This window comes from Molothrus aeneus, chromosome 2 (genome assembly GCF_037042795.1).
Source record: "Molothrus aeneus isolate 106 chromosome 2, BPBGC_Maene_1.0, whole genome shotgun sequence".
Lineage (NCBI taxonomy): Eukaryota > Metazoa > Chordata > Aves > Passeriformes > Icteridae > Molothrus > Molothrus aeneus.
The window spans coordinates 22,246,515-22,261,620 of record NC_089647.1 but is presented as its reverse complement, the minus strand read 5'-3'; the positions used below and the strand labels follow the sequence as shown (position 1 = coordinate 22,261,620).

At 42.0% G+C, this 15,106-nt stretch overlaps 1 protein-coding gene across 3 annotated transcripts; it reads right to left on the bottom strand.

The window, feature by feature from the left end:
• Window positions 1–1,190: 1,190 nt before the first annotated feature.
• CLDND1 (claudin domain containing 1) lies at window positions 1,191–9,909 on the bottom strand. 3 transcript variants are annotated; one of them, XM_066572088.1, is made up of 6 exons: window positions 9,853–9,909; window positions 9,289–9,466; window positions 5,139–5,433; window positions 3,831–3,938; window positions 3,302–3,439; window positions 1,191–3,210 (listed from the first exon to the last, which is right to left on the bottom strand). In XM_066572088.1, exons 3-6 carry the CDS (start codon window positions 5,425–5,427, stop codon window positions 2,990–2,992), a joined length of 756 nt encoding a protein of 251 aa, XP_066428185.1. In that variant the 5' UTR covers window positions 5,428–5,433; window positions 9,289–9,466; window positions 9,853–9,909; the 3' UTR covers window positions 1,191–2,989. The 3 variants fall into 3 exon arrangements, with proteins under 3 accessions (XP_066428185.1, XP_066428186.1, XP_066428188.1); XM_066572089.1 differs by having other exon boundaries at window positions 9,819–9,861; XM_066572091.1 differs by lacking the exons at window positions 9,289–9,466; window positions 9,853–9,909 and having other exon boundaries at window positions 5,330–5,424.
• Between the last annotated feature and the right edge of the window lie 5,197 nt (window positions 9,910–15,106).

The window sequence follows — 15,106 nt, the reverse complement described above, 5'->3', positions numbered from 1 at the left end:
CAGTGTCAGAGGGGTGTGCCATTTTCCCTGTGCACACAGACACATAATAGCCCCTTTTTTCTCCTATTTTCATCTGACTGTATTTGCCCCATCCCTACCTTCAGCACTGAACCAGTATCAGCAAACATATTCCATGGTCAGACCACAAAAGACTGAGGAATACAAGTACAGCCTTTTATCCTCCTGAGTTGAAGCAATTCTTACTTTTTTGAGCAAGGGTGTCTGCATTTGCACACATGTACGTGACCACAGACATACACACATGCCTCAAGTTCCTCTTGAATACAGCCTCTGAACAAGTCATGTCAGTGTGAAGGGCCTGTGTCACACACTCTGGGTCTCATTATTTGTTAACGTGCTTTATCGCCTCTTTTACAGAATTACTCCATCTTCAATATCTCCTCTGTTGTTCTTTCCTCCAATGCCATTTACTGGACCCAAGCCAGCAGTCGAAAAACTCTTGCTCCCTTTTGCTCACCTTGAACAGAACACATAGTTACAAAACAAGACAGCAATACACAGATCCACCACCCAAAGAGAGAGGGCCAGCCCTCTTTCTGGGAGAGATTTGCCTCTCACCAAGATCCACTCTGATGAAGAAATTTTTACAAAAAGGCAAAAGAGAAAATAACCCCCACCAAATCTGAAAGGCAACTCTCATTTTAGTTAAAACGATCCAAATCAAGGCTCAATTAAAGCCTTGTTTGTCTCAGGCACAGACACAAGCAGGCAATCTTAGTTTTTCTAGTATTTAAAATTATGAGGAAAGAACTGACAGCACCTCTAACATCCCCTTTTCTGTCTATAACAAGTCTTCTGTTATAGACAGAAAGCAAGAAAGCCAAAATTTGAAAACTGAGATTTACATTTCAGAAAAGTAAGTGTCCCATACAAGAGGAGAGTGAAGGCATGGGATTTCCATTGCTCAGATTAAAATCACACAATACAATTATTCTGCCAGCTCCTGAAAAAAAAAAAAAAAGAAAAAAACCTCATAAAGTGTACTAGATAAAATCAGCAGCAATGTTTCCTCCCAAACTGCAGAATAGCAACTAAAGTCCTTTTGACCCATGCTGAGGCTTGCGTGCCCTAGTAATTCTAGAAAATGAGGAACATGACAAGCTGAGCTGTTAGGCCTTATCTATCTAAGTCAGGATAATTACTCTGAAAAAACACCCTATCAGTACAAATCAGGCAGCACAGATTTTCATTTATTCTCGGATACTGCACAAAAGTACCACACCTCCTCTCACGAGCTTACAACTGACCCAGACATTGTAGGGTAGGAAAGAGACTGTTTAAGGAAGAAAAATAAAAAATTACTCAACAGCAGGAGAAAGAGGATTATCTTGAATGGCCTGCCACTGCTTTTTCAGTGATTCTGGTTTTCATCATCTCTGTTTTACTTTGTAAAGGCTTCAACAGTGATAATAATAGAACCCTATCACAGACTTGAGGAAAAACAAAAAAGAAATTACACAAGCAGTTATACCCGAGCTTCCGGGAAATCATGACTAGGGCTGTTTGCTGACCCAGCAAACATATCTTGGGTAGAAACACCTACAAGGAAAAAAAAAAGCAAAAAGGCACAGTAGAAAAACAGCCATGAGATAAAAATGCTTCCTTCTGTGTCATGCTCATCAACCAGAATCCTTGCCATCCGTCCTTTTGTCAGGAATTATTTCTAAGGCATACTTCTTTTATTAAGCCTGAAGTAAGGAAACAAGGTGAGCCAAGGCCTCAGAATTAAACAGTTCAGTCTTGGAACACTGTTTTCTAGATATGATATGTCACCTAGTCTGGCTAGAGTTGCAGTGATTGTAATTTAAAATATCTGATATAATGTCATTGTTTCTGGTGACATTTCCAAGAAAACAGATCTAGACACTGGTTCTTCCTTCCCCAAGTAAAATCCACTCTAGATCATTCCCTCACCCTCCCATCAGATTCATGCAATGCTGAAAATTTCTGAGTCTTTATTATTACTATTATTATTTAATTTAAACAAGAGGGAAAAGAGCAGCACCTTTTAAAAAACCCTGTTGTGTGCTACACAGGATAAACAGGTGAGGTTTAAGAAAAGTTAAATTTATATATGTACATATACACATATACACTAAACCAAATTAAAACCAAAAAACTCCTGAGGAGGTCATTTTCAACAAGAGAGAAGAAAGCCACATCAAGCAAAAGCACAAATTAAGATTAGAGTGCACAATCACGTGTAGTGCAGATACCAAACTAGCCTGGGTCCTGGAAGCAGTGGAGCTATAGCAGGACAGAGCTCCATGAGGGCCATCTAATCCCACTCCTTGGCAGAAGCAAGTCCAGAGTGTGCCTTCAGGAGGGTCCAGAGTGTGCTGTACAGGCAGTGCAACAGCTGTCTGCTCTGCCTCCAGCAGTTTTGGCAGATGCCACAAAATGCAGCAAACTAGTGATAACAGGAGATCCAGAGCCGAGCTACAGACTAATTCAGCTACAGTATTTCCATAACAGAGGTTTCTGAATTCCCTTATGTCTCTTGGGTGCTCCCTGTAGGTACTGCCTGCTTCAGTCACACAGCAGACAGCTCCTGATTATGTATTATTTGTGCACTGAGGTTCCCATTCTTTCGTACCTGCACCTTCTCTTGTCTCTCTTCCACCCCACAACACCACTTCTATTTCCTCCAGGCTGACAGGGTAATAAAATTAGGAAGGGGCATGTACATCTAACTAAGGGGAACTGTCAAGAACCAAATGTAGCTTAAAAAATAATCACAGTTCTTAAAAAAAACAAACAATTAAAAAACCTGTTCAAGTTCTGCAGACTTCTGGCAGGCTTTGGTCATTTAGCCCAGAGGTCTTTGTCTTCAGAGCCTGCAGGCTAAATTGTCTTGACTGGCAAGAAGCATGCAGTACGTGATAAAATTCTGACTGAAAGAAAAAAGTAGTAAGGGCTGGGGGAGAAGTGGCTCTAACATGGAAAGCCCAGACTACAGTAGCAGCTCTTAAGCCACACGGTAGGCTTTCAGGAGGGTGAATTCCTTCCTGTTGGTGCGAGCTGCCCAGATGAAAAGAGCAGCTGCCATGAACTGCAAAGGTGCTGACACACAGGCGAGGCAGAAGGACCAGCCGAATTCACCCTTCACATCCTCGGGCAGAGGCAGCTTCCTATGGAGCAGCTCAATCCCAGCTACATAGCATCCAACGAGGCCCAGTGTGCACAGCCCTGGGGAGGGAAGCAGCAAAGCACAGTGAGCTCACCCACGGAGCTCCAGGGCTACTCTTGAGCTTCTGGAGGAGGATGGCAGGACACTTACCTGCTAGGAAATGCAGGACTCCAGTGGCAATGGCTGGGTAAAGGCTGCGACAGGCACAAGCACAGAGCCCAATCAGAGCCCCAAAGCACATGAGGCCGATGCTGACAAAGGGCAGGAGAAACTGCAACCGCCAGAGATCTGCATGTGAAAAAAACACACCAGTCACCTTTGCTGAAAATGGGCTGGAAAAACATCTTCTCCCACCATCTTAACATTCCCTTCTACACTGCTGTTTCTGCTTCATCAGACATTCTACATTCATAGTCAAAAAGGACCAAAGATTCCACTGAAACAGAAAGAACCTAATTTGTTAACTCACAAATCCCTGTACTGCATTCATAGACAAAATCCTTGCTAACACATCTATGTCTTCCTTTTAAACTTTGACCTACTGCCTGCACAACTGTAAAAAACAATAAATGGTGAGCAAGACCAAGAGAGACAGAAGCGTTCCTCACTAGTGACTGAATTTGAGAAACAACTTTTTTAAATTCTACTTGTTTATCTACCAGAAGTGAAAGACACTTACAAGTCCGATTCAAATCCGTGCCACTGTTGTGATTTCCAGGCTCTATGTACTTTTCTGCAAACTGATCAGAGAGGGAGAAACTGATGCAGTTTGTAGTCATATCAGTTTCTAGGGGTGGAAAAAAAGAAAAAGCTGCCATTAGGTGTCTCCCCTCAATCCTCCTTCCCCCCTTTCAAATCCTCCTTTCCCAATAATTTGAGCTAGGAAGCTCCTCAGAGTTCCATTTGTAAAAAAAAAATTACCTCTCCAAACAGATCTGTACATGTTTTCCTATGATATAGTTGGCACAATGTGTCTGTTATGAGGTACTACACTAAGAGATAAGCATTCTAACATGCAGAATCTTCAAGCTTCCATGGATTATCCACAGAGAATTGTGCCATGTGTAACATACTGGCAAAGTAATGTGGTAGCATATGGTGCTGAACTATGTTGTCACATAGTCTTGAGCTCAGGGTCCCTTAACTAAGGTCTGCTTATCTCCACATGCAGAATGTGGTCTCGTACTAACAGTTAAATCAAAAATGGGACAGATAGGCTTATTTAAGGAACATGAAGGATTTGCTTCTTTACACTAAGTTTCTACCTCAGATTTTACTTTGAGAATACTATTCAGCAGAACTGGTTTAATTGTCTTCCAAAATAAGTATTTTCATGAGAGAGGAAAAAAAAAGTATTTCATGCATGGCTTTTTCTCCACAAAATGTACTTAAAGTACATCTTTAAGAAGGTTCAAAATGATGGAGTTCACACATACAGCAAGTACTCAAAATTAACTTTGAAGCAATTAAAATAATTGTTTGCCACACATTTTATCCCCCAATGATTTGAAAAAATAATACAAATATTTCACTCTATATCCATTCAAGGATTCCAAGGTGTGCTGATGCAAAGGTGGGATATTTGTGATGTGAAACAAGTGAATGACTAGCTAAAAGGCATAAGCACCTCCTCGATAAAGTAGCGTCTTTATTCCATCACTGGAATAAAAAAAGACAGTGACTGGTAGAGCAACTATAAAGGTATCCCCAACTGGACAGCTGAGACAAAATAAAAATCAAGCTTGTAAGACTAAATTTAGATCAAGTATCATGTATCAAAACCAGAAACTGCAGCACTGACAGCCACAGACCATTTTGCCCTTTGCTTCTTTAAAAATCTGGACTGTCTTTATTAAAAACCCAACCAACCAAAACCAAAGCTAGAAATAAGCCTTCTGAAGGAACAAAGTGGCATGAATCTGTTCTGAGGAAGTTAGCACACAGCACTCCAGGGAAGCCAGGGAAGTGATAATTGCTCTGGAGATACCTGGTGGGCTGTACCAGTGAGAGTTTTTGGGTACAGTGATGCACCTCCGCCACAATCCAACCGTGCCGTTGCACCGGAAGAGCGCATCTGTGTACGTCTTCTCATCTGCATCTTTGCTGACAAACTCCTCCCAGATGCTTCTCCCAGCCTCACTAACATTCTCGGCTGGGGACTGGGTGTGGTACTCGTACCAGAAGTCGGTGCCGATGGAGGCGGCCATGTAGATGGTGGAGATGAGGCTGAGCACGCAGGCGATCACCAGCGCTGTAGCAAACCGGTTGTCCATCATGGCGCCCTGGGTGGGGACACAGGGACAAGTGAGCAATGCTACAGTGTTATCCCAGCAGTGCCATACTCATCAGCCCCCTTCTGCATGGTCCCCTCAGGATATGCAGGCCCTTCCTTTTCCTACCTGCTAGAACCAAAGGAACACTGAGCAAATCTTCAGTGCTGGCCAGCATGCACTGGATCTGCCAGTTCCAAGTAGGGATAATATCCTGGAGAGTGTGCTCTCCCAGCCACACTGCACTGGCTGCTCGCCCTGAAACAGCAACTGACAGAACACCAACTCATCCCCAAAGCAGATGACACAGCTCACTGCCATTTGTGATCCTGATTGTAGGGAACGTCAGAGACTCCCTCCACAATGCCCAGGAAGAAGACTTAGCTTTCCTTAAGAGATTACCAGGAGTAGAAGTTATTTTTATCCCGCCACCACATACGGCTTTCACAGCTTGTGTTTACAGCAAAGACAAGAACCACAGGCATGCCGAAAAAGCCCTTCCAGGCTGCTCACAAAGGGCAGCCATGCCAAGGTGCTGGAATGCCTTTAGGGAAGAGAGAAATGTATCTAGGCACTAGAGACAGAACATGAAGGAAGCACTGGAAGACAAGTTTGGAAATAATGGTAAATGCTGCAATAATGCTACAATATATACTGTGGTATTTTTGAAGACCTAGAACAACGCAGGGGGGGTGCCCTGTTTCATGGGAACAATGGGACAAAACTGAAAGGCCTTCATATGTTCCCACCAGGCCTCTGCTCTGTGTCCCTCTCTTAGGATCCTTTGTGGGGTCGTGCTCCCAAATGGCATAGATTCAGGGTCAAAGGAGGCATGGGAAAAACACAAATATCACACATGCTTATGACAATACCATAACTTTAATGAGTAACTGACTGGTAATATGAGAAATGCTTTGTGGCTGCAATGCACCAAAGGACTCCTCTCAGATGCCACTTGTTCTCATGTGCTTTCTATGCTTGATTAAATTTATGGATTACTATGAATCAGGCTTGAGGCACTTGACAGGAAAAAAAAAAATTGAAACTAGCTCAGCAGCTAGAGAGGTAGGCTGGTGGTAGGAACTACTATCTAATCAGCTCGTCTCTTGTTTGTCTCCTCCCTTCTCCCACACACTTGATCAAAATATTTTGCTCTACTTTCTTTGCAACTAAAGGAACTGCAACTGGAAACAGTAACAACTTAAACATCAACATTCACAAGAAAAAACAGTGAAGTGCCTCAAGTCAGACATGCCAGTAAGAAATTGTGAACTAAGAAACAAACCGCAAATTAAAGAACGGAATTTCAAAGGCATCAATGTTTGCTGTTAACAACACCATTCTTATTTCTTTTCCTCTCCATCTGCTCCTCTATTTGTCTGAAACTGGCTTACAAGGGGGAAAAATTATGTGTTCCCATATCATTTCCTATGCTTCATTTCCATATTAAATGAGCCACACTCTCTGAAATATCCATCCTTGAACTGCATCCTTAGCAATGAGAAAGAACAGAAGTGATTTGTGGTGAACTAACAAGAAACACCCATTTAAAATACTGCAAAGTTTGCATACCACAACTTACTTAAATAATAATCTACAAACTGTGAACTCCTATAAGATAATAGAAATATTGAGAGGGAGAACACATCATATCCAGTTTTATTTATGTGGAAAACATAAAATCAAGCCCAGACCTGGAAGCAAATTCTCTGTGCAGTATTTAATCCCTGGCTATATCCCAGTGTCTTGCTCCAGGCACACAGGATATGGGATAGGGACAGCAAGCTGTGGTATAGATCTGACCTCACCATTCAGCCCCACTGAGTCAACTGAGGGATCCCTGCCCCTTCACACACTGCCTCCGAAGCAAACAGAACAAGTAGCACCTGCAGGGCCAAAGCTGCTGCCCAGCTGAGCTCAGAGCTGAGCAGATCATTCTCTGAGCAAGCAAGAGAACAGGCTGCTGAGCAGGCTGGTCTGGATTTTCCACTCTACTGCAATCACATCTACTGCAAGAGGAACTCTCTGCAACAGACTCCTCTCTTTAGGAAGGGTTCCCTCTGGGTGGAAGGATCACAAGAACCCACAAGCTCCATCCTCAGAGTAGTGTCTGGTGACAAGGAATGTAATCAGGGCCACTGATCTGTTGTCACTACCTTCCAATATAAATGCTGACAATGACAAAGCCCTTTCAAATTTATACCTAACACAGAGAAAGAAAAGAACTGGCCCAAAAGTCTTACTTTCAGCTACGTATCCCTGCTGCTACATGCAGAGCACTGCTGCTGGCATTATCCCTACCAGATCACCATTAAAAAACAACCACACGCTGGACCAGCCTTCTGTGTGGTGATGTGCTGTGAATATAGCAGAGCTGATGTCAGCTGGCAACCAAGAAGAGTTCATAAGCAAAATGAAGGCTTAATCACCAAACAGCAAATTAAAGCTTTGCCCTGTGTTCATTATCCACTTGGTAAAAGGGACATGGCAATCTACTGACACTCAGTCCTTGTAATGTTACTGCAGGCATTGGTAGAGAACAGCCAAGAGGGCTACAGACCCCAAAATCTAGCGAGCGGCTTTGTGTGGCATTTGTCCCAAAATTACTTTCAGTATGGACAGGACAGCGACAAGCAAGGTAAGAGGGGACCTACAATTCCTTACAATAAAGGTCCCCTCAGTGCTTCTGCCAAACACTTCAACTGCTTAGAGAAAAGATGAAGAACTCCACAACACTTCATGCAAAGCTTGAACCAGTTTTTCCTGTCAGTGGAGAAGACTTGACTACTCTGCCCATTCACTGTGCATATCCATTGCATCTTCATCTACAGGAAACAAGCTCTCCCTTAAATGAGGTGTCCTTTAAAAGAGAAAACCATCCTGCCAGCCCCAGGCTGAGCTCAAAGGAAGCAGTGAGCATAGTCAGTAAGAAATAGTTACCAGAGAAGACCACAAAGAAGCACACTGACTGTTTATGGGATTAATGCCATGCTTTACAAAAGATTCTGTGCAGAACAATGTGTAGGAGGTACTTTAGAATAAACTTACTTATGAAAAAAATAACACTACTGTTACCAAAGATTACAATAATTATAAAGACAAAGATTGATAACAAATAAGAATGCTTTTTATCCACAGGCTGTCAACAAGAACCTTCATTGTTTTAACAGGTATGGTCATATAGCTCTGACAGGATGTTTTTGCCTAGCAGAAGATGCTATTTCAGACGAATTACAGCTGAAACTAAGCTATGCAGCAAATTTAAGATAACACTAGGTAGCTGTAAACAGGCAAAAGTGCTTAATGAGATATTGCAATTATATTAATTTTTTAAAAGAAGTGAGAGACAAAATTTTTACATTTTAAGAAAATTTTTGAAAAAAGCTCAGAAAAGTGAAGGTAAAGGCCAAACTGGAAGCAATACTCAAGAGAATGACTAAACTGCATGCACTTCAAAGAAGGGAAAAACAAAGGAGACAAATCAGTAGAGTTGGGAAAGAAAAAGCAGAGAACGGAACAAAAACAAGTATTCTGGCAAAAAATCAACTCTAAGACTGAAGACTGGACAGTCTTTGTAAGAAGTTACTGTACCATGGCAGAAGGGAATACAAAAACATGCATATTTTTATCTTGTTGCTGCGGTCACTCCTTTCAGCCAACAGTGGGTCACCACATTTAAGAAACTCCTTTTACATGACATCACAAAAGAGTCCCTGGTGCATTCTCTCAGGAAACATGCCAGCAATCAGAAAGGGATTAGAAGGCCTGCAAGAGGGTGCAAATATGGGGAGAGGGCTGGAAACAACACCAAGCTGGATCAGGGAAACAAAACGTTAGGAAAGATTGCTACCAAATACTTTTTTTTACCTTCAGAGATGCTCAGAGTCCCTCAGGACACACAGCTCCGATGATTCCAGGCCTCTTCAGATGCACAGCGTTGTTTGTGTCCTGTGGCCAGCGGAGAGCATAAAACGCAAACTTCCCTTTTGCCCAGACTCTTCCATTCATTCAGCTTCTTCCACACCACCAGTTCATAACAAGTGACCTACAAGCAAAGAGCAAACCGAATGGCTGGACATCATCATTTTACTCTGAAATTGCTTCACAGACATCTCCCAGTGCTATTATTAACGAAAAAAAAAAAAAAAAAAGCGAAGATGGAGAGGGGAAATTACTTGAAGAGCCCTCAGGCCAAGAGCACCTGTCCCGCAGGATCAGCCCAGTACCGGGCCGGGCCGACCGGGCATCCCCACGGAGCGCGACCGCTCCCGGGGGTCTCGGGCCTCCCAGGCGTCAGCCCCTCGCGGGGGGGCAGCAGCTGTGGACCGACAGCAAACCCCAGGGGAACGGCCCGAACCCTCAGCCCCCTTCCCCGTCCCCGCCCAATATCTCCTCACCGCCCGGCCCGGCCCGGCCCGGCCCGGCACCCACCGCCCATCGCCGCCGCCGCCGCCTCGCACCCGGCCCGGCCCCGCTTCCGCCCGCCGCGCCCGCCCGCGCGGGGCACGCTGGGCGATGTAGTTCTGCCGCCCCCTTCCGGAGGCGCCGGCCTCAGCACCCCTGGGCAGCCCTTCCCCATGGCTCCTTGCCCTGCCTGTGGGGAAATTCTTGCTCGTGGCCAGCCTGAACCTCCCCGGCTGTGTCCTCCCCTCCTGTCGCTGTTTACCTGGGAGAAGAGGCTGATCCCCACCTGGCTGCACCCTCCTTTCTAGTTCTTTCTGTTTCTCTTGCTTGCTTGTAAAAAATGGTGATATGACACCCTGGCTGAATAACTCGAGAAAACACCAAGTAAGGGGGGGAAAAAAATCGGGAAAAATTGCAAAAATTGGCAACACTGGCTCCATGCCCCAAACTGGCCGCTTCCTTCCACCCCGATGCACAAAACCAGGGAAATGACAAGAGGATTCTTAGAAGTGGTCAACAACTCCCATGGCTGAGAGACCAGCCCACCCAGTCTTTGTTTTACAAAACTTCAAACAAGGAAATATTCAGAAAAAAACCCCAGAAACATTGAGGCTTTTACACCTCTCAGGAGTTCTGGGGAACTATCACGCCCAACTCCTCCGCCAAACAGCCAGGGAGCATTGTTGCAGCCAGGTTAGCAACTAGGATGCAAATGTGAAAGCAGTCATACAAGAAACTTCTTGGGTTTGATGCAACATTAATTTTTTAATTTTAAAAAAAATCAGAAATTACATTTGATTTAAGAAATTTCTGTCTATATGCCCCACTTTCTGGAATGTGAAGCTGTCTCACCACCACCTCATAATGTAGCTGTCTACATAGGCATATTTTGGGTCTGTTTGGAATTAATCCTGGACTCTAAATACTTGACATATTTTTCAGTGACTTGGAAGAAAGCAGAGTATTGCTGATAAACCTCACAGATGACACGAGGGAAGGGTAAATAATGACATGGAGAAGGTACTGGGACAGGGTGACCTGATCGTTTTGCAGCTCGGGCAAGCAAACATGCCTTTCAATAAGGTCACTGATGAGCTCATTAATTTAAAAGCAAAGACTGGAGTCTATACTTACCTGACATGAGATTTTATCCTGGGAAACGAAAAATGAAAAGGAAAAATTGTTGGTGAAGTACCAACTGCCAAGAAGTGGCCCTCCCCCAAAAAACCCCAACTTTCCTGTAACCTCAGATGTACAAACTGAGAAATCACAAGGAGGAAAGATGTGGTATCACATCTAGAATTGCTGCTGACTCTGAAATAGCACGTCTAGTTTTGATACGTTGACAAAATAGAGATAAACCTGAAAAGGGATATGAAAGTCACTGAGCAATTAGAAAATCTCTCTCAATGAAATATATCACCAAGGTCAGCCAATTTTATTTATTGAAGAGGAGTTTATTTAAGGAGTTAAGTTATTGAACTAAGGACTTGCAAGACTATAAAATATGTGTAGTAGCAATAGGGTAGAAAAAAATCAGGAACTTCTTTCTGTATACCTGGAAAAGCTATCAAAGCTTGAAGCCAGAAAACATTAAAAGAAAAAGAATTCAACAAAATCCCTGTGTATTCTAAGCCGTGGTAAAAGCAGAGTCTGAACCATTTACTGTAAAGTGCAGTGAATTATCTAACACTGGCACATCTTCAGTTTTTCTCCTAAAAGATCTAATTTCATAAAAATCAAAATCAATTCTGAAAAACTTTGCAGCCACTGCTACTTCCATTATTAAATTAGGCTACAGTGACCTCTTCTTTTTCCTAATCTGCCCTGATCAATGTGAAATGTGCAGCTGCTCAAAAGCATCCAGAGCGAAGAGATGCATTTTCATTTTATTTACTTATAATCAAATACTCTCTGCAGACTTTGCCTAGATGTTTTTTTTTTGCTGGAAAAATACCCTTCTATATCTAAGAGTAAGCCAATAAAAACATTACAAGTGAATGCACAGGGTCATTCCTTGCAACAACTATCTTTTTTCTTTTTTCTCTTCCTTTCACATCTCCTCAATGTGCCTCAGCAGAACCGCTGGTTGATCTGTTTAGTTACAGAACAGGATCAGTTGGGAAGATTTTACAAGTAAAAGTTTGCTTAATTTACAAGCACAAAGGGAATAATGCTGAGGGCTATAGCATAAATGCTGTTCCTGCTTTTTGCAAAAGTATCTGTGCTAGCAGACCTGGATCACAAACATTACTAACTTCTCAGGCACTGACAGAGAGTTTAACATCAGAGTGCTGCAAACAGAACAAACAAAACCAAAACCCCAATATGTTGCAAAAAATAATTAAATTGTTTAGTACAAAATGTCTGTAATTTTAGTTCTCACAATCTAAGGAAATAAGTAAACATTTGTAGGAGGTGGCACTGTCTGTATTAAATGAAGCTGACATAGGATGAAAAAAGAACAAAACCCTCTTCATATATCACATTCACATGAGGGGTTATTGATTCAGACCTGAAAAGGCATTCAAAAGTCTCTGCCTGTTTTTTCCAATCCTACGAGTCAATTTACAAGATGCCACCTCCCACAAGAAATATTCTTTTTGCAATAATAAAAAGGGCAGTTTTAGTTTTAGGTACCATCTATGAGCATTTTACACAGCCTGAGTGAGCAGAAAATCCTCTGATTCCCCTCAGACCTCTCTATGCAGTTTGCCTGGTTTTATTTCTGCCTTTTTTATTTTTCTTTAATATTTTTGTGGCACAGGACACAGTAGTATAATTTTCACAGATAAAAAACCTTCTAGATGTGCTTCTCCCAAATACCATGAATAGCACTGGGGCATTATAATGATACTCATCCTCTATGTCAGTGGTCTCCACACCTTTTTATCATGTACCTTGTCAGTAAAATCTTTTTGAGCAGGCACTCCTAATAATGTAAATATTTTTTTAAGTATACACATGTACTACCACATCAATATATAATGTACATTATAAAACAACAAAAATATAAATTAAAAAAGGATGAGATAAATGGCAAAACCAATAATTAATATTTAAAAATAAGTGTACAAAAATATTTTCTTCCTGCACTGCATTTTCTAGACCGCTGCTCTCAGCACGAAACTATTTCAGTCTATCCTGATGCATTGCCTCAGTGGCCACAATTTTACCTGAATAGGTTCCACCCTTTCCTATTTGTTGAGGGATGAAACTTCCATTAGTTAGCCTTCATGTGGTTGCCTCTGAGCATGCCTTTAACTAGCCATAGCATAATAGGACAGTTTCAGCCAATTTAGCATAGGCTTTTTGATTTTTTCTTTTTTTAATTAAGTCTGTTTCTTACATGGTTTTTTAAGTAAAATCATTCAGAAATGACTACACTTTATTTTACAGCCAAATGAACCTCTGTCCTTCTCAGCATTTATCACTATTAATAATTTACAGATATGCAGCTTATTTTATCTAGATGACTGTGCTTATATAAAAGTGCATGTACAAGCTGGAATAAAATGACATTTAAACTATCAGTAAAACAGAGGGTGTAAAACAGCAGCAACAACAACAACAACAAAAGAACAAAAAATAAACAACCAAATAAACCAAATCCACACCTTGCTACCTGAAATGCTTCAATTGCAGAAATTTGTAAGGGGGGGGTGGTGTATGTAAAAGAAAAAAATCAGCAACACTGCCTACTTCCTGTGAAGATATTTTCCCCACAAATTATGTGACTGCCTACCACAATACACATATCACAGGCAGTGCAGAACCATGAACAAAGACATGAAAGCTTTTCCCTTGCTGCTGTTGGAAATACCTTCACATTCCTATGAGGAAGATTTGAGGAATGATGCAAACTCTGACCTGGCAGATCTCACAGGTGCATTTGAGAGAGGCAGAACTGTCAGAGAAACACACAACCTAAGGCAGATCTGGCTAAATGCAGGACCACCATCACAATACCTGCTCTGAATGTCTGGTTACAAAAGTTAAGTTGGTTCTCAGGTTCAAAACTATTCAGAACCCAGAAGCTTCATTTTTTTTTTTTTTCAGAGCTGCATCAAGGGCTGGACAAGATAGGTATCTCAGATTGAAGAACATACACCCGAGCCAAACCAGTAGCTGGTTGCTTCAGCAGAGAATTTTTTTGGGGGAAAGTGTTTATATGTATCTGGTGAAGCCTGGGAGGAGGAAAACACTGTGGAAATACTGGAGTAGGATGAGGAGAGGATAGAGTCTGTCCTGAGCTTTCTGGAACATCTATACAGGGGTGTTAGGAGAGGAATTTCCACGTACTCAGTATTTTTGATAGCTTGGCTCTGTCTCAGGAAAAAGAGATGTGGGAAGAGTAAGACCCTACATGATGTCCTAAGTGAATCACTATCACATAAAAACACCCCAGACTACTGACAAATATGCCTGCTGCTGCTCCACTCAGATAATTATACATCACTTTATTATTCATAAGAATGCTTTAGATTATCTTGACACCTCTTCTGCCCAGATAAGGAAGTGTCACATGTGGAATATGGCAACATGCAGTGACATCCCTACGTCTGCTTAAAGCATTCAAGAAATACACAGCAAATTCAGTAGAGAAGAGTTGGTCCCTCTTGGAAAAGGTTTACTATTTAATTTTTTATTTTAGTGAGTAAGGCTATTTTTCTAAAGGGAGACAACATAGTGAGGAATCACAAACACAGGAATACACAGACATAGAAGTATTTTTATGATGCCTTTACGCTTTTTAAAGTTACTCATTTTTTTGCTTGCTCTGAGATAGAGAGGGAAGGAGTGAATTTCAAGGAGTATGAAGTAGTGTGCAATGGAGGGAAGAGAAGTTTGTGTCTGATTTCTAAAGCTTGTGCTTTTAAGCTCTTACATTCTAACTGCAGAGTAAAACAGGATGGAGATCCACCTTTGTAAGAGAGGCAGAACAAGTGTAGAATTGACTGTAGGGTTCAGCTGGACTCCTGCCCTAGTACTAATGGAAAGAGAATGCCTCTATTTCCCAGTGCTTCTTGGAAAAAAACAAAACTAAACTAAACTAAAACACATTCCTTGAAGCAGCAATAAGGAAAGATCACATAAAATTCACCTCTGCACTGAATTCATCAACCATTGTTTTTGTAAAGTGTAAGCTACTTGGGCACTTTTACACAAGTCTTGGCTGAAAACTCTGTGTATTCTTTGTACTTTTCAGATGGTGAGAGGATGATTTTTAGCCTGTGTTTTCTTGCAGGTTTACACTTGATGAGTCTTGCATGCAAATTGC

What these genes read in the sequence shown, in the direction of transcription:
- CLDND1 (XM_066572088.1), bottom strand. Translation starts at nt 5,427, where the DNA reads ATGATGGACAACCGGTTTGCTACAGCGCTGGTGATCGCCTGCGTGCTC. An exon ending in TCACTGGTACAGCCCACCAG is followed by an intron (nt 3,939 to 5,138) that starts GTATCTCCAGAG and finishes TTCCACCCCTAG; the next exon opens with AAACTGATATGACTACAAAC. An exon ending in CACGGATTTGAATCGGACTT is followed by an intron (nt 3,440 to 3,830) that starts GTAAGTGTCTTT and finishes TTTCACATGCAG; the next exon opens with ATCTCTGGCGGTTGCAGTTT.